The sequence below is a fragment of the Cyprinus carpio genome, chromosome B15, assembly GCF_018340385.1.
Source record: "Cyprinus carpio isolate SPL01 chromosome B15, ASM1834038v1, whole genome shotgun sequence".
NCBI classification, from domain to species: Eukaryota; Metazoa; Chordata; class Actinopteri; order Cypriniformes; family Cyprinidae; genus Cyprinus; species Cyprinus carpio.
Genome location: NC_056611.1, coordinates 20,609,245 through 20,636,429, shown reverse-complemented (window position 1 = coordinate 20,636,429; position 27,185 = coordinate 20,609,245). Strand labels below are relative to the sequence as shown.

At 39.6% G+C, this 27,185-nt stretch overlaps 2 protein-coding genes across 12 annotated transcripts in view; both read left to right on the top strand.

Moving 5' to 3' along the window:
• The first annotated feature begins 673 nt into the window (after positions 1 to 673).
• On the top strand, positions 674 to 15,927 carry akap1b (A kinase (PRKA) anchor protein 1b). 3 transcript variants are annotated; one of them, XM_019092009.2, is made up of 11 exons: positions 674 to 828; positions 4,973 to 6,510; positions 10,061 to 10,194; positions 10,430 to 10,556; positions 10,645 to 10,772; positions 11,552 to 11,729; positions 11,811 to 11,961; positions 12,137 to 12,204; positions 12,281 to 12,354; positions 12,443 to 12,508; positions 13,051 to 15,927. In XM_019092009.2, exons 2-11 carry the CDS (start codon positions 4,998 to 5,000, stop codon positions 13,111 to 13,113), a joined length of 2,502 nt encoding a protein of 833 aa, XP_018947554.1. In that variant the 5' UTR covers positions 674 to 828; positions 4,973 to 4,997; the 3' UTR covers positions 13,114 to 15,927. The 3 variants fall into 3 exon arrangements, with proteins under 3 accessions (XP_018947554.1, XP_042595665.1, XP_042595666.1); XM_042739731.1 differs by lacking the exon at positions 674 to 828 and adding an exon at positions 875 to 1,166; XM_042739732.1 differs by lacking the exon at positions 674 to 828 and adding an exon at positions 1,420 to 1,737.
• Positions 15,928 to 25,859: 9,932 nt separating this feature from the next.
• The window catches only part of msi2b (musashi RNA-binding protein 2b), a 225,664-nt gene continuing 224,338 nt past the window's right edge, over positions 25,860 to 27,185 (top strand). For 6 of the 9 annotated variants that reach the window (XM_042739725.1, XM_042739724.1, XM_042739723.1 and 3 more), the window contains exons 1-3: positions 25,860 to 26,064; positions 26,342 to 26,382; positions 26,609 to 26,690. In XM_042739725.1, the coding sequence (XP_042595659.1) occupies positions 26,003 to 26,064; positions 26,342 to 26,382; positions 26,609 to 26,690 (185 nt within the window). In that variant the 5' untranslated portion in view covers positions 25,860 to 26,002. The remainder of the gene's footprint in view (positions 26,065 to 26,341; positions 26,383 to 26,608; positions 26,691 to 27,185) is intronic. The other 3 variants (XM_042739720.1, XM_042739717.1, XM_042739721.1) reach the window with 2 other exon arrangements.

Sequence of the window (27,185 nt, the reverse complement as noted above, 5' to 3'; positions counted from 1 at the left end):
ATTTCCACAATCTCTTGCTTCATTGTGGTAAATGAGCCAACAATATTTAGAGTTTTGCAGTATTTCTATTAATTCTGAATATATGCAACATCTCTGTTAAAACCAACTTTAACCAAAGAAATAAAACAAGGAAGCAAACAACAAAAAGAGACTCAAAAACGTCCTTTGGGAGGGCTCAAATCTTTGACTTTGAAAGTGTCCTTTCACAAGCTAACTAATCCATATAGATAACTTACACAGGCATTAGGGATACTGACACGTTTTTACATATGTTTTTTTTTAATTATTTTATATATTTTCAAATATTGTGTACTAGATAGTTCAGCATTTCTGTGCTCTTTTAAAATGTGGCAAACCTCCAGTGTCCCAGGCTTTATCATATCCAGGGGCAAAGTTCAAAGTTTAGCAGCCAACTCCCATGTCAATAGCATCAAATTACTGCTGTTGTTTGTATTTTTTTTTTTTACTTTACCTTTAAACATATTTTGAGCTACAATCCTTGAATCTATTTTGAGTCTTTCTGTCACATTTACTTATTCTCTCTACGTTATAAAGAAACGACGTAATGTCCTCAGCAGCCTCGTGAAGTCCGAGACCACTGTGATCTCGCGATGAATCCATATATTAACACTGACAGCGGACTTATCGCGAGATTTGATCAGCTGATGCGTCTCTGTTTTTAGAGTGTGCGTTAGGACGGTCAACACGTGGGGAGGAGAGACGAGAGACACGCGCGCGAGAAGCGGGGGGTCACGTTGGGATTGTGCTGGGCCTTGAACACGTAACATTAATATTATACGGTGGCGGTGCGAGGGACGCATAAACACAGTGAGTATAAACCGTGAGCTCGGGTTTTTAACTTAACGTTACCTCATATGTGCTGATAGGTGACGCTTAAATAGCGCAGAGAGGGAGCCCATTTTAGCCGCCTCTGATTAGTCCTGCTGTCGCCGTTTGCTTGACTTCCAAGCAGATTTAACCATCTCACATTCAGCCATTTCATCTTCAGAAATGATTTCCACCTTCACTGGTTCGACAGCGTCAGCGTATGTTTGACATTGCGCCAGTGCTATCCACTATCCAAAGCGCCTGGAACGCTTTAGCTACAACGTTAGCGGCTAACGGTGTCGCCAAATCTGAGTTCAACTCTAATGGATAAATACCAGGTATTGCACAGTATTTAAAGTCGTCTAATTAATGAAATGCAGTAAAATCTCTCATTATTAGCTAATAGACCTTATACTATTTAACAAAATATCATCTTGACCACCTTAAGCTGGAAATACCATGTTTTGGAACATAGTAACGTTACCTAACGTGCTTTTTTAAATTGATCAGTAACATTAAGTTACATATTCCATACACCACCTTGACCATTTTAAGCTGGTTTCAACAGCTGGTAGCTGATTTGTTGCTGGTCCTGCCAGCGAAGGATCAGCTAGAAGCCATTATGATCTGGGTTTTCCATGAGGGAACTGTCGTTTCCATTTCTTAAGGTCCAAATCCTAATCTTACTTGGAGCTATTATCATTTGTGTGGTCATTCTGGAGTATGACAAGGAGAACATGTGCTCTTTGTTCTTTGCGCCTTGAAGTCAACTCACACCTTCATTCAGCTGAATTATGTACCGAGCCACATGGACGAGCGGTTTCTGTGAACTCATGGATAATTCAGGAGCGCTGTGAAGGAGGAGGGTTACCCCGGTGAAATCGGTTTAAAGTCGGGATACTTGAAGCGGTCAGTACTTCAGAAAGAATAGCTGCATGCGACTGTAATTCATTCAGCGGCCTACCTAACGTTATCACGCGTACTGTAGGTCAATATCACCTCGCTAACTGCTTATGCGCGCTTTTCTTTATTTAATCACCTGTTATGTGTGTGGTTTCATTGCTGTCATAAATCTTTGGAAGCTTATGCTTTTATTCCATTCATTTCGCTTATCAGTCCTTCTATTGCAGACGGATAATATTGCTTTTATAGCAGCAGTGAACAGTTAGCCTGGCTGCTAACACGCGCAGCATGCAATGCAACTTCGCAGACATCTGGCCGCAAGGTGCCTATTTTGTCTCAGTCAAGACGTGCACTTTTATGCACATTATGTCGTGTTATATCATTGACTTTCTCCGCAGTGCCAGAGTGATAAAACGCTCTCCGGTGTAATTCTCCTGCAGCAGCCAGTGCGCGTCAGTATCACCTCGAGCTCCGGAGTGTTCACAGGTTCGCTTTTGTATTCTGAATGCAGCAGCACTAGTAAGCCGCTTACTTGCGACCAATGGGTTCGTATGTAAGGTGTTGGGCGAATGACTGGCTACGGTGCCCTCTCCGTTATCTCCACACCTCCCCAAGGTCGAACGGCCACCGTGGAGCACGCGCTCGGTTCTTTCTCTATGGTCCGCTCGCGCACGCGCCCAGGCCATGATCTGGCGGCGAGCGTTTATTTAACCTCGTGCTGAAGGTGAACACAGGGCTCAAACTGGTTCAGGAGGACTTTATTGGGCAGGAAATACAACATGTGACTACATTCGGTTGACATGGCTGCTTGAAACGTGCTCTCGAGACTGATAGCGTTAACAGACAGTGTAGTATTAATATTATGGCTCTTGTATTGTGTGACCAATCCTCCATAGCTAGTGCTATTACAATTTCTTGCAGTAGAGAAAAGTAAAAGCTACGAATAATGTCTGATATATAGAAATTGTTTGGTGAAGTGGGAAATCATTTATGCGGCACTTAAAATGAATCGTGCAAAACTTTAATTGATAGTGTTGTTGTTGTTCAATTTCTGGGGGTCTAAATAAATGCTGTATGAGATTTTCTTCTGTACAGGTTTGCGGATTTTGTAACCCTGTCATCAAAATATTATACGTTTCTGAATGTAGTCTAAGACTGACTTTTCAACTCAAATCGTCATTAACACCACTATTAAACTTAAAGGCACAATATGCAAAAAAATTTTTATTAAAATATCCAGAAACCACTAGAACAGTGTTGTATATTTTGCTGACTTGTGTACTTACATTATCCCAAATGTTTTGAAGAATGTTTAAATCCAGAGAAATAAGCAATTTTAACTAGCGACATGGACCGTGGCCATAGTTTCATTGTGTCACCTGCCAATGATGTCATAATCCCTTGATTTCCGGTTTTGTTTTGTAGAAAACATGGAAACACCAAAGATGCTTTCATATGTTGTGCGTTTTAATAGACTGGTGATGACTGTAGAGTAGTGTTATAACAGAACTTTCAAATGTATCTAGTATGATAAAACAGCGCTGCTTTTTTTTTTCCATATACGCAAGATTGGAAGGAGCGGAAGCGTTTGACTGTGATATAATAAAAGCTCCGCTGCTTTCGAGTCGTGGATCGCGCTAGTTCAGCCACCTCATTTCGCTTTGACTGCTTTCAGCCTCACCCTGCTTCATTCTGCTACGTTAATAAATCATTAGCTCATCCATGAACATGACTGTCGGTATAAAGATGACAACTCCCAGGATTCCACACACAGTCACGGCGTCATCAAACTACGCCTTTGTAACCACCATAGCCCCAACCCCATCCCCCCCCCCCCCCCCCCCCACAATAATTAGAAATTGCCAAATTTTTCATATTCTTCCTGCTGCTCTGTTTCTGTCTAAGATGACAAAAGTTTTAAAAGTTACAACCTAGTTATAAAAACTTTAGTGGATTTAGTGTTCACGGGAGCCTAACGTGATGCTTTTGCCTTTAAGATGAAAGATTATCGACTGACAGTAATATCCGTTGATGCATTGATGTTAAATTGAAAAATAAGCTTTAATTTAACCTGTTAGTGTTCCAACATACCGCCCTTAACATTTTGTGCTTAGTTCAATTTTCCAGGAATGCTTAAGTAATTTATATAATTCATAACTGAGTATGATGAGATTTTAGCAGAGCCATTTACAGCAACCATGTATAAAGGTAAGACTGAAGGGGTGCACACTAATAAAACGCTACATGCTCAGTAGTCACTATTTACTGACAGTCAGAGGCTAACAGCAGGCTGTCTTCTGAAACACTATCTGGGAGCTGAAGAGAAATGGAAACCCCTTTATCTTTGGTTACTATGTACAGGAGTGAATGGGAGGGGTTTGTATATGATGTGTTCCTCCTCCTGTAGAGACTGGGATTTGCTGTCCACGTGATGGAAATGCATGCATGAATGTCCTTTTTTAAATCAGAAAGGATGCCCCTCCTGGCCAATAGCAGTGAGGTAGACATTGCACGTAGCTCTTAGCACCCTCTGAGGTTGAATGTCAGCCATGTGATATTGTCCTGAAGTTTCTGCATGGCTGCCTAGAACTCTCCCCTCTCTTACTGTAAAGCAGTCAGGCCAAATGTGCTGCAAACAAAGCTATATGTAAAAAATATTATTATTATTATTATTTTTTTTTTAAGATTCATAAGTTTTGATTATCTGGTTTTATTATTTCTAGATCTTGTTCTTTGTCTTATGATGCAGTTTATTTTTATTACATACTATGTAATCATCAGTATATATAATAATTCCACGGACGATTTTTTTTTTAATGCCCATGCATCTTGCATAACTATTAGCTAGTCGTTTTCTAGATGATACACAGACTTGTGAACAAGACAAAGGAATGAATGTTGACCAGGGTGTAATTTCCCAAGAATAGGATGAGTCACACATTCTTTCACTTCTTCCCAAAGGCAACACATCTTAAACCAGAAATAAAACCTTTTATTACACTACTCTCTAGAATACTTTCTGATTGGCCTGTCTGTGGTCAAATGTTTAACTAGTTTCCAGCTAAAAATGCTGTACTTGATTCATGTCTCTAAATGTAAATGGAAACAAACTATGGTATCAAGACTGAATGGTTAAGCTTAATGTTTGTCCTTTATAGTGCAACCTGTCTCCATAATTTCCTTTGTTTCAGTTTGCTTTGACATGGATTATCTAATCCTTTTTCCTTGTGTTGATCTGCAGGTGTAGCTGCTAGGGTCTAGAGGAGATGCCACTGAGGTTCCGGTCCTTTGTTCCGTATACACTTCCTGGAGTGCTGGCGCTCATAGGCTGGTGGTGGTACATCTCCCGCAAGAAAGAGCGAACCACCAGCCACGACAGTGAAGAGGGGTCGGTTATGGGCTTGCGAACCTCCTCTGGTGAGGGCAGCAATGGGATGGTTGACAAGAGCTGCCCCGCAGCCAGCAGCACACACCGCAGAACCAGCCGAGACAAAGTCAAGGCCAAAGAGCACAGACCTGTTGAGCAGGAAGTTGTAGCAGAGATACACATGCCGGTGCTAAAAGCCTCTGTGGGGGAGGCTCTTGGCGCCCCTCCAGTTGTGTTGGCCAGTGGAAAACTAAGTGCTGCTCAGAGCGGTAGAAAATCCGTCCGCCTACAAAGCCACCTAGAGACAACAACTCCTGTGTCATCTTCAACACCAACAAAAACAGTGGAGGAGAGCACTCATCACAAAGTACAAGAGGCCAGCATTGGCAACAAACCCTCAAGCCAGTTACCATCAATCAAGAAGCAGGTCGAAAACCAACCACTACCTAAGCAGCGTCCCGCAGAGGTAGCCAAAGCAGAGCGACCTGAACCTGAGGGAGAGGTGGCCGCTGAAAGCTCAGCACCGACTTGCACTCAGAATCTCCCGACTGACATTTTAAAAGATGAGCTGCCCTCCACTACATCTTCAACAGAGAGCGAGGCTGTCTTGCTGGAGACCTGCAGCCCGAAAACGCCACTAACCCTGACCTCTTTCCCTACCTCCACCAGCACACCCCTTTCAGAAGGCTCCACGGAGGCTCGGCACCATGAAAACGGAGACCTGGGCTTGCCGGCCGAGACCAGTCCAGACATGCAGGAGCTCCAGCGTCTCGCAGCAGGGCTGATCACTGAGGTCATCTCGGCAGCCACCCAGGAGGTCATGGCGGTCAGCAGCTGTGAGTCCCGGTACAGCAAGGGCTCTGAAGCATCCGACAGCAGCACGCTGGCTATAAATGGTAAGGAAGTGGAGTCGCGGATACCTTCAGAGAGCGTGGAAAGCGCAGAGTCACAGGCGGTGCAGATAGCAGAAGACATCGTCAATGGTTGTCTGGCGCCTTCGCTCTGGAAAATGCCGGAGAATGAGAAGGAAAGAGTCTTGTTGACTGTGCCGTCTGGGGAACAGTTGGAGTCCAAGCCGGTTCTGGCCAAGCTGCAGGCAGAGGAAGCTTTGGTGGAAGATTCAGGATGTAGCACGTGCCAGTCCGAGGATGGCATCAGCAGCGAGGATCTCCACAGCACAGGGTTGTCCTCGAACGTGTCTGAGAGTAAAGAGGACCTCATTCAAATTTCAGGGACTTGTAGGGCCTCTGAGGGTCAAGGAGATGGACTGCAGGAGAGTCTTTCTCTAATTGCCCCTAAGGAGTCTTCGCTTACCGCAGAAAATGTGGCTACAGTTTGTGAGGCAGCACGGCTGAATGGAACAGGCTTTAGGAATGGTGCCGCTAGTGAGGTAGAAGCTGACCAATCAGGAGGTGAGTTACAGTTAATAAGAATTTAACGATAGGGCTTAAATGGATAGTTAATGCAACAGTGACAGTTCTGTCATTTAGTCTCCCTGAAGTCATTCTGAACCCGTTTTACTTTCTTCTTTGGACCTCAAAAATAAAGCGCCTCGCACACCTGAATTAATCATAGTGATGTTGGATAAGTACAAAAATCTAAATCCTGCACACTACTAAGTGTGCACAATCAGAAACCTATTTTAATGAGCAACTTTTCATCAATTAACCTTACTCAGGCTCTCATCTGTGGAACGCAAGATGTTTAAAAAAGGCACTTTGTTCATATAATTAAAGTCAGTGGGGTTAATTGTTTTGACCCCATTTTCTTTCACTAAATGGACCGGAGGTCTCCTTTATAATGCTCTGTAGATTTCATCCTAAAAGTGTACGTAGACACAAAAGCTAGATTTACGCCAGAACCTGCACAAAAATCCCTTTATAAATCCCAGTCAGGGGAAGATTGTGCGTACGTGCATCTCCACCCCGACTCCTCCCCGTAATTACCATATATGGAGCTGACAATGCCTAGTTTTACTATGCATAAACTCATCTGCATATCATCTCTATGCATATTCCTATAAACGTGACACCCGTTTAACACCGTCAAAGGTACAAAACATTAAGGAAATATCAGATACAGATTATAAATGCGATTTGTGCCATACACATTAATTTTTATTGCTAAAAATCATCCAATATCGTTATGTTTTAGAAAATATATCAAAATATCCATTAAAAAAACTGTTTTAAATGGTTCTCAGAAAAATTTAGAATAGAGTTGATCTCATTCATTTCCACTGGCCAAATAATATTTACATAAAATAAATAAATAAATCAATTAAATTACAGTTGCAGTTGCTGATAAGGTGAACATCTTTAAGCTATTTTTAGTGGAAAAATATAGGCCTATATTTATTGCAGTGTAAATAGTGATTTTGCGCGTCACTGACAAAGTATTTTAAAAAGGAAACGTGCAAATCTTACCATTGTATCTTTCAAATACAGTGTTATTTTTCATAATGTTGTGGAGATGCCTTCACAAGACATCACCTCCGTGCAGCTGTGGTTGTACAGTAAGCCATTATTATCGGACCTATTCAAACCGGACAATAGACCGAATCCAGCAGTGTCTGCCTCATTGCATGTGCATCATTGATCATTGTTACTTGCTAAAAAAAATTCTGTGCTGTTTAAAGATAAATTATTGTGCACCTACAGCACTCCTCGCTGTCATTAAAACATAGCGTACCACAGGAAAAGCAATCAAGAGCATCCACTTCAAATAGGCTTTGTCTAAATTCATATACTTTAGTTTTAACTTTGCCCTAATAACTTTGTAATTTCAGTGCTTATCTCCATTAATGAGAGTAGAATGTTTAATCTAAATGTATATGATGAAATTAAAAGTTTAAAATCATTGTTTACTTCATTACGTTTCTCTGTCCAGGGAAAAAAGTCATTATGCATGGGTCAGTGTTTGCGTGCAGGTGTGCAAATTTTCCCATCAAGTTTGTTTTTTTTAAATTCCACCTTTTGCCTAGGAAGTGCCGTATGCCTCTTTCAGGGCAGTGTTTGTGCATACGCAGTGATTTATAAATGAGGCCTCAGAACTGTTGCAACGTTCTTCAAAATATTGTGTGTTGTAGGAGAAATACAATCAAAACAGATTTGGAGTGATATGAAGGAGAGTAAAAGATGAAAAAATTCTCATTTGAGTGTGAACTGTGAATAGTATGAATTAAGTTAAATTCATTGGTCTCAGAGCATATTGCAGTTTTAAACACTTGAAAACATTAACTCAATCTCGGTAGGTTGTTTGATTGCGGTTCACTTAAAAGTGTGGGTTGCGGTATGCTCAATGTTGATACAAATCACTCTAGGTTTGCTTTTTCCCTACATAATTCACGTTACATCATGCCAAATGTTTGCTGGTGCAAATCCTAGCGTAAAGGAAATTTCGGCAAAAGTTTTCTTTCAAAATGATTGTTTACTAGCATGCATGCTGTTTCAGTTAGCTTTGTTTTTTGTTTAAATCCAAGAAGCATCAGTCATCTTGTTGACATTTGGCCAGATGTAGTAGTACAAAAAGCCTGAGTCAAGAGTACCTCTCAAACTGTGAAGAAACTCTTTTGAAACCTCAGGTGCTCGATTTCCCAAACAGCGTATGTTACATGAGCACAACTGCATGGGCATGGCTGTTTTTACCGCTCCCTACTACAACAACTTCCTTACATGGATATCAGAGCCATCTTGCTTATTTAACTCCCCCTGCTTACTAGCAGGTGTTGGAAATGGCCAGGAGTAAGTCTATTATTAGTAGCCAGCAGGTGTTTTCACCAGAATGTGGTGATACTTGTACACTGACCATTTGCAGTATTTTTTTATTTTTTTTTCACCAGCTCCTTGCTATCTCCATATTAGGGCCTTTCGCACCATGGCAACCTTTTCATAGTACCAGAACTAATTGTGGAACTACCCACTTTTTGACGTTTTCAAAAATATTTGAGCATATCATCCCAGTACTTTAGTACTGTACATTTAGTTCTGGAACTAAAGCGCTGCGAAAGGCCCTAATGTGATCTAAGAAGGGTGGGGACACTGGAAGCAGCTTGTGTCTCAACCCATCCTCACTTGAAAAAAATGAGAAAATGTAACAACATTGATTCTTGCTTCCTTGTTAGTTAAAACCAAGTAAATGGGCAATTATTGACACTGTCAAGTAGTAGGAAAAGTGTCAGTAAACAAAAGAGCACTTTGTCATAAGCATGCTGCTTTAATGTTATGAGTCAAGAACAATGGTGGCAGTGCTTCTTGTCCTGAGGGAAGAGGCTGCTTGTTTTGTTTGTCAATGGTCCTTCTCGGCTGTATTAGTTGTGTTTGTTATTGTTACCCCATGGTTGCTTGGCAAACAGTGATCACCTGGCTAAGCAGGCATTTGCGTTTGAATGTATGTTAAAGAATGGTCTGTTTAGACCCCCTGAAAGTCATCGATATAAGTTGCGGTGATGTTATCTGTAGCGTGTATGGAATGGATGCCCTTTTTTTTCAACTACGCTGACTATAGTTTTTATGATGTCCAGAACATTTTGGGATTAGTTGCAGGTGATTGATTTTTTTTTATTTTTTTTTTTTATTATCCTAACAGACTTTTTTTCATACATTTAATTTATTTGATCTTTGTTTGTGTTTGTTTGTGCATGTCTATATAGACAATGTATACAATATCTTTTTAACCATATGCACAATATCTCGAGATTAGTTGCTGTTAATATTTGTTTCAGTTGCCAGGCATGTTTTATTTAGATGAATTATTATATTTTACCGTTATGTATGTGTATTTTATGTATAACAAATTATTTTATTACATGTTTATATTAATCTTAAGGCAAATTATTGTTAAATAGATGATTGAATTGGTTTTTATTCAATTTGACAAACATTTGTTGAAGTCAATGAAATGATTGTTTATGCTTATAAACTGACACATTTGACTTTTTTCTCTCACCCCCCAACACAACAGGTTCAGATGTGAATAGCATGGATTCAGTGGACAGCTGTTCCACTTTGGGGGTGGGAGACGGCCAGCCGAGTGGCAGCCAGACCTGTCAATCACAGAGCTCTGAGCTTATTGTGTGGGAGATTGAGGTGCCAAAGGTACGATTCCCTTAAATGCTTAATTCTGCTTCACATTTAGTACGACAGCCTTCAATCAAATTTTTTTCTTAAAGTATTTTAGCAGATTTTAAGGAAAACTCATGCATGTTGTTTAACAGCTCTTTATCTGAATGTCAAAGAACAGCGGCTTTTGTCAGTGAGCTAGCTTTCTTACATTTTATATGAATAAATTAAAACTTGCTTTGATATCTGTGGTTCTCCTATTACTTTGTAGCATCTAGTGGGACGGCTAATCGGCAAACAAGGGAGATACGTGAGCTTCCTGAAGCAGAGCTCTGGTGCGAAGATCTACATTTCAACCCTGCCTTACACTCAAGAGTTTCAGATCTGCCATATAGAGGGTAAGTGAGTCTCTATGAAAGGCCACAATCTTGGTTCATCCATGGCCTTCTTGAATTTAATGTTTTTGTTGTTTTGTTTGTTTCTTAGGAACCCAGCAGCAGGTAGATAAGGCACTGGCCCTGATTGGGAAGAAGTTCAAAGACTTGGACCTGACCAACCTGTATGCCCCACCTCCCCCACCACTAACGCTGCCCTCTCTGCCCATGACTTCCTGGGTAAGATTGGCCCCTAACTCCTGCTCCTGCAGACTACATAGGCAGCTACCATCTAAAGCCGGGACACACCAAGCCGACGGTCGGGCAATGTCAGGTGGTTTTTAAGTGTTGGTCTACCTTTTATTTTTTTGGGTTCCAAATGGTTGGCTCTAGTCGGCTGTTTGTTTTGGTTGAATCGGTGGCAGAGCTCATTTACGAGAGAACTCCAACTGGCTATTCATCATAGTAAATGAGCACAGAAGAAAAAACATAACTGACGAAAGCAACCAATGACGGAGTAAAGAGGGAATGCACACATCTGTCATTCTATGAGTTTGTTTCTTTATTCACAAGATGATGATCAAGGATTGGCAATGCCTAGCGCCATTTGCAGCTTAGCAGACATGATTGAAAGCTACATTGCTTTGCTTGTATACCCACAGTTCTAGCTCTTCTGGTTTGCCTGTTTGAATGCAGATTACTGCCATCTGCTGGTATGGAAGAGTTATGTTCTCTCATGCAAACATACATGCTAGTTGGCTTTTGGCTGTAGTCTGTCTGGTGTGCTCTAGTGCAACATCTTTGCCACGACGCAGGCGATGTGAGGCTCCACAGTTGGCTTTCTTCAGTACTAGTTCTTTGGCAGCGGTTTGGTGTGTCCCTACCCTAAAGCAGGATTCTGACTTTCTCTCAGGGATCTTTTTATTTTTGTCCTAAACATGTAGTTCTGTCCTAAATGATTTAAACTGCAGAGACTAAGACATTTTAACATAGTGCTTCATTGGATCTGTCTGTTACAGCTTTTGTTGCCCAATGGGGTGACGGTCGAGGTGATCGTGGTGAACATTGTATCAGCCGGTCACCTGTTTGTCCAACAGCACACTCACCCTACATATCACGCCCTGCGCAGTCTGGACCAGCAGATGTTCCTGTGCTATTCACAGCCCGGGACGCCCCCACTTCCATCGCCTGTTGAAGGCAAGATGGTCCCCTTTATCTTATTTTTACATTCCTCTTTCTGCAGAAGATAACTAATTTTCTCTCTCATCTCTTTTTCAGTTGGAGTGATTTGTGCCGCCCCAGCTGTAGATGGAGCCTGGTGGCGAGCGCAGGTCATCTCCTTCTACAAAGATTCAACCGAAGTGGAAATCCGATATGTTGATTATGGTGGCTATGACAGAGTCAAGATTGACACCCTTCGACAGATCAGGTTATTCCTGAATTTTTTATTCATTAATTTTCCGTACTGTTCTGTAAAGTTCTTTATATTAACAAAAAAAAAAGCAAATGTCACCCATGTTTTAAAATGTATATAGAAGTAATTTTTGCATTTGTTGTTCTTATCATAGTCTTGTGCTCTGGACTCACTGATTTTTGATTTTCAGGTCAGACTTTGTGACATTACCGTTCCAAGGAACAGAAGTGTTGTTAGATAACATTGCCCCACTTCCAGGTTTGTCTTTATTTTAAAATTTAAGTTGAAATTTCCATCTTTTGCTGGATCTCACTGTTGTTGACGTTTTCGTTAGGAGAGGATCGGTTCTCAGCGGAGGCCAATTCTGCACTGGAAGAGATGACGAGAGGGGTTCCATTGCTAGCACAAGTGAGTCTTTAAATCATTCATTAATGGATGACATTTATGTTGATGTTTACAGCCAACAGATAATTTAATGGGCAATTTTGTCATACAGGTCACCAACTACGACAATAATACAGGACTTCCCTTAGTACACATGTGGAACATGGTGGGAGAGGAGGTAAAATTATTTAATTTGATTTTGTTTAATAAATTATTAGTGAGAAGGAAGGAAAAATTCTTTTTTTCTGTTCATAATTTCTTATGCATATTATTTTAAGAAATTTTTAATTCAGAACTGAATGTTCTGACATTTAAAACTTGTTCACACCAAGGATTATAACGATGATGAAAGTATACAGATATGGTTTTAAAATCATTCTAAATTTAAAAGAATAGCAGAGTCCACGCCACAACTAGAAAAATAATGGCACAGAGAAACAATATCACTGAAATCTTATGATAAATGATTTGTTCTAGCTGATAAATGAAAATATTGAAAGCCAATCAGAATTCATCTAGATTTAAAGAGTTTAAGCATTTAAAGTGGCAGGTTTACAGAATTGTCTTTTTCGTGCATTGGTGTGAATGCTAATATACCTTCATTATATACCTATATTAGCGTGGATGCTAATAAACCTCACCTTGTCATGTCTTTGATAATGAGTAGCATGAATAACATGATGCTCCCTGGTATCTTTTTTGTTTTTTTTTTTTTTGTAGCTGGTCCTGCTCAACCGCACTTTGGCAGAGCGAGGTTATGGCACTTGGGTGGACAGTTTCTGATCCTCCAGAGCTCCCTCGCCCTCCTCTCCTCACTCACGTCGCGGCCCGCCTGCCCCTTAATTATCACCACTCATCATGAATATCTGCAGGTTCTGTCCTCCTCACCTCATCATGTCCTCCACCACCTCCGACCTGAAGTGTGCGCCACTGGCTCCGGGAGTTTCTTTTTTGGTTTGCTGTCCTCTCCATCCTGCCTTTTTCTATTTTCTTTTTTATTTTCTATCCCCTTGCGTAAGATATCAATGTACTGTATGAAAGAAAAAAAACGAAGAGTCAAGCGTCCGAACAACCAATGGACTGAAGTTTTCTTGACTCTGTGCTCTTGTAAATTGAAGATATTGTAACTAAATAAAGGTTAATCATGCTTTCCGTCCGATCAGACTCCTTCCAGCACAAAAAATGACAGTGGATTATCATGCCATGGATGAAAAATCTGTAGTAATAAAAAAAAAAAAGTACATTTACGAAGACAACTATGGTGCGGTTGAGACTCCGTGTTGTTGCTGCTGACGTAATCTTGGGACTTGAAACATCATGTTTGCATTTACATTATCATGGCTTCATCCAGTCGGGTGGGTTTTGGAAAGCTAATCTGTAGATCTGGGTACAGTTCGGCAAGGAATAGACAACCACAGCTCCATGTCATCCATCTCCATGTCTGTCTGTACAACAGTGTGGCCTTTGACGGTGATACGCAGCCCATGTCATGACCTCCCTCTTCACCACACTCTGGATCTTTAGGACTCCAACAGCCTTTGGCGTCAATAGAGTCCCTTCATTTACTTCACTGATTACAGAGTCTGTTGATCCAGGAGACGTCTGTTCCCTCCTGACCTCTGGACCTTCATAGGAAAGACTATGCTGAGTCTTCAGCCCTAGAGCGACACTAGAGTTCAAATGGTGCTGCTACAGAAGACAAAAGGCTGTCCTTTACGCCAAATTCTGACCTGTGGGGACACTAAATGAATGACTACAAAAAAAGAGAACACTACTGCGTGACGGGACAGCAGGGCACTTCTATTCTGGGTGGATGAACTGCATTCAATGGGTCTGTGTTTTTGTATGCATGTAATTTTGCTCTAAAGCACGTCGATTCACATGTCTCATTATCATCTGGTTAATGGGCCACTTGCTTTTGTCTCACTCAAGATCCGTCTCGCAATAACGTCACATCTAGTAGACCCATTGCCATTACTGTCTCTTTGCATTCTGTAAATAACATGGTACACGATGTCCAATCCCAGCAACGCACCCAATTGGCTACTAGGAGAAGCTGTCAATACACAAACCTGTCTTGAAGAAGATAAAAAGCTTTAAGCCTTATCCATTTCTCTTTTTTTATGTTGGTTTTACATGGGATGTCATTAGGTCTGCTTTATTACTGTATAATTTGTGAAAGTATAATGGCACAGAGATTAATATTCCCTTTTTTTGTATCTTATCATTGATCATGCTCTTTCAGTCATGTAATGGCTTTTTGGCCAAGGCTTGTCCCTTTTTCTGCTGCTAAATTATTGCTAATCTAATGTTGTTGGACTCCAGAATGTCTAAGGTCGTCCTTGCAGGAGATGTTTCCAGGCTTTTAGCTTGCCATTGTGGATTTTTTGATTGTTGGCACTACAGTTATTAGCCTCCAACCCTGCTCCTGGAGAGCTACCATCCTGCAGACTTCAGTTCCAACCCTGCTCCAACAAACCTGTCTGTAATTATCAAGTAGCCCTGAACACCTTGATTAGCTGGTTCAGGTGTGTTTGATTGGGGTTAGAGCTGAAATCTGCAGGACAGTAGCTCTCCAGAACCAAGGTTGGAGACCCCTGCTCTAAAGCCCTTGGTATACTTTACACCATGTGAAAAAATACAATAAGCTCCCTGCTACGGCATATATTTGGCTTAACCAGAAAAAATCTGGATAAAAACAGAAAATATAGGGTTTTTTTTTTTTTACACTTATTTTGAAACTACAATACTCACTGCTGACTTTAGTTGTAGTATAGAGCGCCAAGTATATGAGAACTGACAGCGTCGGAAAGTAACGTCTTTAGTTGTCTGTGAGGGGCATTACACGGTTTTTCACTATGCTACGAAGTTTTTCTGCAATATTTCCTCCACAAGCTCTTGTTTCTATACTGTCCTGCGTTCATCTCAGGTATGAGCTTTTCATTTCTTACCTTTCTGTGTTTGAGGAGAATTATTAGTCGTCATTCTTTCAGGAATTGATGTAACGTTACTTGACCTGTGTGAACGTGCGCGGCCCATTATAGGTCTGCCTGCACTGCAGCAGGTCAATAAATAAGGAACCACACCGACCTCAGAGCCGAAACGTTTCATTGTTCTGTCTTTAGGTCTGTTTGTTTTTACGGTTTTTGTATTGATCAAGTCAAATTACTCTTTGCATACGCTCATATCTTGACTGACATGGCCTCCTACCACAAGTTCAAATGTGTCCTCCTGTATGTTCCTACCGCTCTCCTGTAATGAAAAATCACGCTACTTTAGACTTGTCCAGGTGTGTGTGTGTATATATATATAATATGTCTCACTGTACTTTTGTAAAAATACTGGAGCGAGTGTAGGAAACAAAAGGGAACTTTTTTTTTTTCACCCCCACCTTGCGAAATCTGCTCATTTGTTCTCTGTTGGTAGGAATGGTTTGCAATGTTTGCTTAGCTAGATAATTAATCATTTGATTATTTAAATGAGTGTAAGAAGTCCTGCATAGACATGTACAGGTCAGTTTCTGCCAGACTTATTACAAGGTTTGATTCTTTGGTTGTACAGATATATTGAAAAAAGAGAATAAAGTTATAAAAAATATTTCATGTTGTATTTTAGTTTTTAAATCATTGTGAATTGTAATATACTGTACCAATCAAACATTTGAAGTGTTGGCTAAAGGTACAGATATTTGTCCTTTAGGGACAGTATAAAATATACCTAGAGGTTTTCTATTTATATTTTAATAAATTATCTATACCTCCTCTTCAAACCTTTGGGGGCAGGTTTATATATATATATATATATATATATATAAATAACAATTTTTTGACAAGGATCCGTAAAAATGATCAAGTGACAGGGAAGACTTTTATATTGCTGTAAAAAATATCCTGCTGTTCTTCTGAACTTTCTGTTCATAAAAGAATCAAATTAAATAAGACAACTGACCATTGTTAAATGTTTCTTGAGCACCAAATTAACATTAGAATGATTTCTGAAGGGTCATGTGACACCAAACGCTATGCTATCACTGGAATGAATTACATTTTTAAAAAATATATTAAAATAGAAAAGAAGTTGTTTTACATTGTAATGTTTCATAATATTCGTATTTTTGTAATTTTGTTCAAATAAATGCAGATTTGGTGGGCATAAGGGGCTTCTTTAAAAAAAAAAAACTTTAAATGCTCATTTCTACTTTGTAGTAGTTGTAGTTCATAACCTCAAGAGGGAGTTAAAGACCATTTTATGATCATGTTTCCACTCTCCAAGGCTGAGCTCATACATCTGAGCTCTGTAATCCCAACAACGACATTTCCAAGAGAAAGGATTTTCTCTGAGACGTGCCAGTGTAAACACTTCTAAATGAGAGACTGCTTTTATCCAACCTAATTCTGCAGCCTTTCTTGACGAATGACACTCTTATTTGCTAGGAAGCTAAAGTGGAGTCATCTAGTTAACTCATTAGAAGGTCTTTAGCTTGAAGCAGAGAAATTATCATATTGTGGGCGACCTTTGAACTCCACTACAGCAGAGAGGGGTGATAAGTGACACTTGTACCTAAGCTTTTGTCCAGAATAATTTGATATTTTAATTCCTATCATGTACGAAATGCTCCTGGCAAATTCCTGATGATTTCAGAAAGTTTTTAAATGAAAACTCTTTCTGGTCTGTTTAAAAGCACTGTTCCTTGTTGCTAAATTGCATTTGATTTAATTTATTGGCTGATATGGGTTTGAATCTTCGGTTATGAAGTGACATGAAATTGTCCATCATCAGCATCTCATTGAGGTGAATTTTAATATTGTCCGATATGTAGGTGACACCACATCTCTGGTTTTTCATGCTGCTGCTGACCACCAAGTCAAGCACATATGTCTAGACTCCATAATGACAATATAGTTATTCCCCCAGTGCTTTAATTCTATTCAATTTGGACTTGCTAAATCATAACTCTCCCTGCAAGTTTAAAATGCAATGAGTAAAAATGGAAAAATGGGCCTTGTAATAAGCCAACTGGCTTGTTTGGGGTTTATTTGTTTAGAGTGTATATATTACTCACTGATAGCTGCTCTGCCATTTAAACACATCATAAAATTTGCAGATTATGCCACAATAAATTATCTGATGAGAAACAAGGTAGTGGATCTGGCAATAAGGTGCTAAAATGGCAACTTTGGTGTATTTGTCAGTAAAACTAATGGGCTGACAGTAGAAAGCTTGCTGCAGTTTTCTCTTTCTGTACATTTCTGTCAGACTGGAATGTGTTTTTTTTATAGCTGTGATTGCAAGGTATTGCCATTCAAAAGCCCAAAACATTAAGATTATTCATCACAATATACACTGGCTGAATAAATCATGTTATGATTGACGTAACAGTCAATTAGTAAAACATTCTGGTGTTACCGTACACCTCAAGTCAAGATACAACCTATCATGGTCATTTTTAAAAATATATAAACCACCATACTGAAACACAATTTCCCCAAGATAATAATAATAATAATAATAATAATAATAATAATAATAATAATAATAATAATAATACAAATGAGTAGACTACCTTATTAGAGTGCATTTTGGGAAATCATCATAACTGATACACAAATCTAGTTTAAGATGGTACCTTTAGTATATTTTCTGCCTATCTGGTCCAAGCTGGTCATTACCTAGTGCAACTTTTATTTTTATCTTTTCAAACCTGGTCATCTGCTAGTCCAAGTTGGTCATTAACTAGACAGAGCTTGTCAGCAGGCAGTCCAACCTGGTAGACCTATTTTGGACCAGCAACAAACATGTTTTTAGAACATGATAGCTGGGCAACCAGTTGATAACTAACTTAGACCAGCTAGAAACTAGCTCTCCTAAGTTCTAAAACCCAGCTACTGGGTTTTTTGTGCAAGCTGATATCAACAAAAGTTTATCTTATGTTACATGCCACAAAATGTTGATTAAAGGGGTAATATGTTGCGATTTCAAATTTTCCTTTCTCTTTGGAGTGTTACAAGCTCTTGGTGAATAAAGAAGATCTGTGAAGTTGCAAAGACTAAAGTCTCAAATCCAATGAGATATTCTTTATAAAAGTTAAGACTCGTCCACGCCCCCCTGAAACGGCTCGTTCTAACACGCCCCCACACATCTACGTCAGTATGTGGGAAGATTTGCATAACGCCGCCCAGATGTTCACGCAAAGAAAGAAGGCGTACCTTTTATTCTCGTTGTAGTATTGTTGTTGGTGCCGCCATCATGTCATATAGACGCTGTGTGTTTCACTGTGAAAGCGAAACTACTTTGTTTGGCCTTCCAAAAGAGGACGATATCCACTTCGTCATGCCTGGAGCTGATCCGTGCTGGTCGCTGAGGAAATACATCAACTTTGCACTGTGGATCACCGGATCGGCTTTCACCGTGGACGAAGCGGCGTCCAGCATTTGGTTGCTGCAAGCCCAAGGTACGCTCCTTCGTAAAATCCGCCTGCCGCACCGTTCTCAAGCCGCTCTCCTCTGCTCACTAAAGCCAGCCGTGGTTCACTCTAGACCACGGCTCACTCGAGGCCTCTGGCCTCTGGCCTCTGCTCACTCAAGGCCGCGGTGTGTGACATTGTTTCGTTGAGAAATCGAAACTACTTTGTTTTTGCCTTCCAAAAGGAAAACACGACTAGAAATCATGTTTATAAAACACTTATAAAATGTTTTATATTTTTTTTCCCCTCGCCCCTCCGGCCTGACAAGGCATCACAATATGTTAAGAGGAGTAAGATTTCTATCACAGGCTTGAGGCATTCGGCCAATCACAACGCGCTGGATAGCTGGCCAATCACAGCACTCCTCGCTTTCAGAGCGATGAGCCTTGTGAAAATCGATGCGTTTCAGAAGGCGGGGCATAGAGGAGAAACAATAATGTACAGTATGTGGAAAATAATGTTTTTTTTTGTTTGTTTTTTTTTACCTTAAACCGCATAAACACATTTCATTACACCAAATACACAAAATAATTTTTAGCAGCATTATATGACCCCTTTAAATGATCATTAGTTGATGATAAATGTTCCTGTTCACAGCACATTAACTAGTGTTAACAGAAACAACTTTTGATCTTTAAAATATATTAATAAATGCAGATATTAATATTAACTAAGATTAATAAATGCTTAAGTTTTGTTCATTGTTAATGTTAACTAATGTAGATAACTAATCTTAACAAATGAAACCTCATTGTAAAGTGTTACAGATGTTTGTAATGTAAAAATAGATTTTATATCAGTACTGTTTTCATTTACTGTACAATTCTAATATGTTTGCACTATATAATGTGCTGTTTCACATGGTAATAAGAGATCAAGGAGCACTGAGCGTCGTTTAATACTGGTGCTGTTTCACTTCATTACGATATACAAATGTCTGACTCATCCCTCTGACTGTGTGCCATCCGTGGAATAGAAAACCTCATTTATCAGTATTCATTCTGTGAGTATTTTTTCATTCCTTTTTAAAGAATGTGACAGATTTTTTGCTAATATAAGAACTCTAGTGTCAGGTGCTGATGTGATGTGATAACATGACCACTAGATGGAGCTGGAGTTTGATATTTCAGCTAATCCTGAATCTTTTTTTTTTTATTTGCTCAATGAGATCATCAACTTCTGGAGTGTCAGGACCATCTCCATTACAGAGCACTTAAATGAGCTTTTTGTCTGTCTGATCTCCGTCAACTAGTGGTAATGCGTGCGCTCGCACAAGCCGAGATGAATCTAATGAAGGCACTCAAGCACACACAACCTTTATTCAGACGTCTTGAAAGGCTGTGCTTTTTAGCTCATCACTGGACAGTGGTAATTATCCGAGGTCACCCTTGTCTCGCTTTCTGCCGCCAGACAGCCGAAGCCCTTAAATCTTTGAAAACTGTGTGCGAACAATGAATATTCAGACATCTTCTGTCATGCCAATGTTACACAGTATGGCAGTGCTGGAATTAAATGAATGTTATTGTCTCCTCAGGGGCCGTTTAACATCAACACATTTCTTATTCGATTGTTCTGCTCGGGCACGGCTAAATTACACTTAAATTTTCGTATCTCACCTCTCTTCTCATTTTCAGTAATGAACAGGCTGAGGCTGTAGTCCATTCTGCGGCCACCAAGGACACTTTTCTTTATTACCATCCATTATGAGGCCGAAAGTTTCTGTCTTGTGTCTAAAACCGTAACCGAGACGGAATAATCGAGACTTTCTCCACAAGGGCGATTCTGAAGCGTTTCAAAGTAATCTGATACCTGACCATCAAGGCTTAAGGCTGATTTATCCTTTCATTAATACAGTCTAAGGAACAAATTGATTTGAAAAGACACTGAGCATTGATATCTGTTCTTTATACTCTTTAAAAACCACCATAACAAAAAAAACAGCTCCAAAAAAATTAAAATCACCTTAAAAACATGAAGGTCATTGCTTGATATAGAAAACTATCAATCCAAGCATCATTTATTTGGAATAAAACACTTTTCAGGCAAAAAAATGCACAGAAAGGTTATATACAAGTTATTTTCACATGCTCAAAAATATGCAGTTAGTTCTTGGAAAGCATGTATAAAACACTTTATTTAAGGACCAATTGCCACTTTTAACTAGAATGCATGCTACTAGCATAATGGCCATATATTAGTACTTGTAAAGCACATATTAATGCCTTATTTAGCATATTTTAGATCCCTTAATCCTACCCCATAACTAAACTTAACAAATACCTTACTAACTATGAATAAGCAGACGATTAGGAGTTTATTGAAGCAAAAGTCATAGTCAATAGTGGGAATTGGATCTTAAAACAAAGTGTGACCTTTTTGCAGATGTCAGTTAGTTTGATACTTATTGCATTTCATTTCAATATTTTTGGGGCCACTGTTTGATGATCAAAAATAGAAAATGTGCATATCCAAATCCTTAAATTTGTCTCAATGCAGAGCAACAAAATCCCCTGCCATATTATGTTAAAACAATTCATCTTAAATAATGCTGAGAAACAGCATCCTAATAATCGTTTTTAGTTTATGCTTGCCACATGACTGTTAAACTAGCTTCAGCCGTGTGACGCAAAGCGAATTGTGACATTTGGTCTCTGGCATCCTCAACAGAATCTGCGAGGAACAGTGACGTGCGACAAAAGGACAGACAAGTTCGAGTTAAGTAACTGAAGGTTCACATAAAAGCGTGTAAAGGGCCCTCAGCAGCTCTCCTTACACTGACACCATCTGCTCGGCACTGATGTGAACTCGCGCGTACAGCACAGCCTCTGTTTGTGCGTAGCTTCTCGAGCGGCTGATGAATAGAGCGTCTGCTTTGTAGCGTGTGCCAATAACTTTGATGGCAGATCATTAGAATGAGCGCTAACATCTTTTCTGAGTGGCCTTTTTTGTTGCATTCCTTGATGTGTACAGGTGTGGATAAAGGAGGAAAGATCCAGATTTGAATTTGAATATAGTGAATCGCACATGGCCTAAATGATGCTGTCAGAGCATTAGCTGTGGGCATCTCATAATGCCAACAGGGGCACAATAGCTCAAATGCTATATTGGGCTTGTGAAAATGTGACAGATTCGTCGAGCCGACATTTCTGTAAATAAAGCAACGGCCAAATGTTGTCTGTGGAACAATCTGTGCAGGGAAATAAAACAGAAATGGATGTTTGGATGTGATAAGAAACAGGATAATGCACAACAGATAACATAATTGAGGAAGTGATCAATGCTCATTTAGTGATGATGTGACAGGACTATTGATTTATTTGAAATTCACATACTGACCATGTCAGTAACACGACTGATAATCTCTGCATTGATTCCATTGATCCTTGGGTCTTTTGAGCCAGATTTAATTTGCTTCAAAGGACAAAGTGGCGTTTTAATTCATCCTTTTCCCAGTTAGTCTTAGTGATTTGAATCATTTGAGGCTTTTTGAGTTAAATATGTGATTTATAGTAAGAAACAGTTTTTTAAACCACATAGAATAAATTTTCAATTTAGAAAAGGTAAACTACTATAACTTGATAGTTGATTTCAGAACAGTTTTAGTTATAAATGCTTAATAAAAGAAGAAATGCCTTAAAAATACAAAGTTCAAATTTAAACTCAGCCAATGAGGTAATCAGAATTCTCTGAAATTAAAAAAAAATCACATTTAAAATCAACCAATGAAGTAATTAACTCATTTACAAATTAAAACAGTAAGAAAGAGTAGTGGACCAGCCAATAAGAAATTAACAACCATAAATTGAGTTGTCTCTGTAGGTTATTTTCATTTTTTGTCCCCTCTAAAAAAATACTTCTATAAAATATATTCTCTTCACAGTGGTAAGAAAGGGTTGCCATGTTAAATAGTGAATATATTTGTACTTTTCAGGATGACAAAACAAGGATTTTTTAGTGCCATGATGCAAGACATTTTGCATAGTTCTTTAGAATTGAATAGTGATCATTCTGGGTTTCGAAAATGTATTAAACTAAAGAACTTTTATAATCATTTCTAAGAACCAGAACGCTGCTTTGAAAAGCGACAACGTGATGAGACTCCATTCTTTATTATTTCAACCTCCATTAAAACTGTTTCTTAAACATGAAGTATTATCTCTCTAATTATCCATTTAAAGATCTGAGCAGATATTTTCTAACTCCATTGTCAAATTGGCCATTTTAGGCAATGTTTGGCACATTACATTTTTCTCTCTAATTGCAAAATGCACAGGCTCTAATTGGACAGATCTGTGTTGTGCACTTAGTCTAGTCTTTAATAAGGGTCTTCAGTTCAGACATCTTTCTCCGCTGTTTTTGTAGACTTAATGGATTTCCAGAGACGTTAGATTTAACTTAATAATGGCGAGGGTTGCAGCATTAATAAAGCGTGCCTTCAAAACCGGCGAATGCAAATGTGTATATTTAAATATCCTCTTGATGTGTGTTTCTTTTAAAGTTGCATTTCAATTTCATTTCATCAAACCCGACAGCCGTGTCTCTGTTTATGTCACGAGCAACATGAATATGCATATGGTGAATGGTAAAATTCATAAGCGTATGAAACTGATGCCTCGTCTCGTGGCAGTGGTGTATTTATTATGTAGATGGTTTATGGCTGATCTACATGGCGAAATGTACATGAATAGATTTGTTTTTGTGCGATCAGACAATTAAAGGTGTCAAAAATGTTTTGAGCTAATTCTGCAACTGGTAATACAGTTCTAACAAGTAAATGATACGCTAATAAAAGGTCTAATGAGGTCCGCAGGGTTCTTTAATGAACCAGTAAACGTTTGGCCTCACAATAAACATATCCCTAAATGCTCTTTAAGGCTTATATGCTATGAAACACTCGGGACATCATGTAGATATTTAAAACCTCGCTCCGAACAGTAATTTCCTGTTCAATTATGCCAAATCTCAATGAGCCATGATTCTAAAAACAGCCCCCTTTGACGGCCCAGTTTTGAAGATCTGGCATAGCGCCTCATCGTAATGCCAGAGAAAAGACAAGGCATAAAACACAACATGCTTTAAGGTGGTCAGATGAAATGTTATTTTGTACTTTCTTTCAAAACGAAAGGCAACTGTGCTGAATAAACTATTTTGCCCACCATTATGCTTATCAAATCCTATTATGAAATTATGTCATTTAAATACCCTGTAAAATGTTCTGCCAAAGCCTATCAGAAATTTAATTGCGTATTGAATTACGATGAAATGGAACGGCGGTGGTGATGATGCATATTTGAACTTAACAGAAATGACATTTCAGGCTAAGAGCAGAAGGGAGCTCAATTTCAGCTGATAATGATTATTATTAATACTTATTAGAACAAGTAATGTCAATAAAAACGTTTACATGGAAAACAATAGTGTCTTTGACACGTTGTTTATTTTTGTCTTTTTCAAAACGGTGGTCTTGTCTTGCTCAAAGCCCGAGAGAGTATAAACTGAGAGGGGAGAGAGATGTTTCGGTTTCTGGGTTGTGCCCCACAGGTACCCGTGTGTCAGTTTACCAACAAGCTGCCCGCTAGGCAGTGAGGTGAGACAGCGGGTTCACCTGCCAATCAAGAGCATCTCAGCCTCCCTCCTCTGGACACCGGCTTCATGTGGGCTCTTTACTTCAAGAGCTCTGACTGTTGTTCAGAAGCTATCTTTAGCAGGAGAGGCGAGAAGAGGAAATATGAATTGGTATAGGTATAGAGAACAAAAAAGAAGAGTGATGAGGTGTCTTTGGGCCGCGGAGTCTCTCTCAAACAGAGCTGCAGGAAATAAACAGCAATCACTGTAGCATGACTGAAAATCCACTGAGCAGGCAGCCTTAATTGAGCCCCTCTCTCTGTCTATTTCCTTTTCGCTCTTCCCCCTCTCCATGGATAATAAGCACAAGATCCCTTAACCTTTTTGGTGCATTTTAAAGACCATTAATTGATGTGTGAAACTGCATTTTGCAGAAGTCAAGGGGTCCAAAGACCCTCAGGGGGTGTGTGATAGCTCAGATATTTCCTGTTTAACGTCTCAATGTGACAGAGGGAGAAGGAGGTGTATTCTGTACAGTCAGTATATGAGTATACACAGCAGTGGAAAACAATATTCATACATGATATTTGCATGTATGCTTGAGAATGTGATTACAAGTATTGATTTCTGATATGCTTATGTTTAAGGCATGTTTTCTTTGGTCAATCAGTAGAAGTTTATTGCTGTTAGATTTTCTCACCTTATAGATATCATATTTGCATACTGGAAAAATTGGTGTTGAAATAGTTTTTCACTGCTAGTAAATTTCTCAAACAAGTGCAAAGAAACAGCTAGTAACATATTGCATTTTTGAACTTGTAAAACATACTTCAATAATTTATTTTGTTTACAATTTTAACATTTTTTATATTGTGTGTAATGTTATATCATAAGCGCGTGATGTGGCATGTTTACAAATGCGATTTCTCAATATAATAATTAGTTCATAATATGAAAAACAGCTATTTGTAAACCCTGAAGATTTAGGGGGAAAAAATGACATCCTCCACTGATTTAATCAAAAAAAAAAAAAAAAAAAAAGCCTGTCTGTAAATTAATTTACGCTCTACTTGCTTTTTGGACATGTTTGAGCAGCTCAAAACAAACAGAAGGTAAGTTATGAATTCTCTTTGGGGAGAAGTATTAAAAATTAATCAGTGCTGATTAAAATTATCTGTGATGTAATATTTCTCTATTTTGGGTTGCAATGAAAAAAATCTAGCAGAAAAAGATCACTGCGCTGCTAATTCTACTCTGGATCTTGGGTGTGATATTCAGACGTACCAATGCATCACTCAGACAGACTTTCCAGCTTTGTTTACACTCGCTTCTTTCATTTCTACGTGTGTATAATGTGTATCCGCTACCCATATGCGTGTCTACGGCTATGTGACAATAATAAAAGTGACGCGATTCGATCCGATCCTCACGCGCTGAGCCCCGGGTGGGCGGGGCCATGCTAATGACGTCAATGGAATGGGTGAGGTGACGAGCCCCTTCTGCGCTCCGCCCCGTGTGGGTGACGGGAGGGGGAGGGAGCCAGGCAGAGCTGATCCCACGTGTGACGCTCGCATTCCCGGCTCAGTAATATTCTCTTAGCTCTGACAGTGTGTGTGTTAGTTACTGGCCATAGTTGGGTTAGCCATGGAGGGAGACGGGAGCCAAGCCACATCTGGAAGCCCTAACGATTCGCAACACGACCCGGGGTAAGCCAGAGCCAATGCTGACTGCACTTCACTTTCTTTTTTTTTTTCCTCCTTGTGTGTTTTTCTCCAGTGAGCATGTTTTAAAAACGCTCTTCCGGGTGCACGCAACTACTACACCTTTGTTTGATGTATATTAGAGAGCACAGCCCGCCTGGGCTCAGTAAACACACACCGCTCTGCTTTGCCTTCGTTTAGCTCTGCTTTTTTGTCGCTAGCTACACGTCAAAATGGCCGATCTGACATCTGGACTCACTTCTGCTGTTTTCTCCCCTTACAGTAAAATGTTTATCGGTGGCCTCAGCTGGCAAACTTCACCAGGTAAGAGACCGATGGTTGGCTGTCGTTTGCACGCGTTTGTCGGGCTGTGTTGTGTTTCTTTCATTGTGTCCAGCGTGGCGCGCGCTGTGCGGGATATGTGCCGTCATATGAAGTCCTCTATTCGACCCCTGTTAGACATCCAGGGGGGCGTTTAATTTACAAACTGGTGTGTAACGCACGAATGCTTTGCTCATGTGTGCTCTTTTCTTTCTGTTTTGTTTCACAGACAGCCTTAGAGACTATTTTAGTAAATTTGGAGAGATCAGAGAATGTATGGTGATGAGAGATCCCACGACAAAACGCTCCAGGTAAAAAACAAAGACAATGTTTTTTTAATCCCTGAACACGTTGAGGTTTTATTCAAAGCGATATTAACCTGCCCTTGCGCTGTTATTCGGATGCTACGCGCTGTTGAGGCGATCGCTGTGTCTGTGGACGGGATACAGTTTGACATTGATTTGGGATTCTTCATGTTAAACCAAATGTTTTTAATGGACCGAGCGCTTAATGCGGTTGCTTGTGTTTTTATCTTTGACTTTGGCACGTTAATGGGTTTTTCACACTTGAAATTATCATTCTTAACCCTGGGTTACATTTTTTTCCGTGTTTCACACCGTTCATACTTTACCCTGGGTTAGTAATTAATTCTCCGCTGGCAGATTGCGAGATTTCTTACTGTACGTTAGCGTTTTCATTTGCATATTCATGAGAATTAAAACGTTGATTCGACGCTTACTGCACGCGACCTGTTTTAATATCCGTAGAAATGTCGCTACGCAGACCTTCTCCATTTGCTTGACATC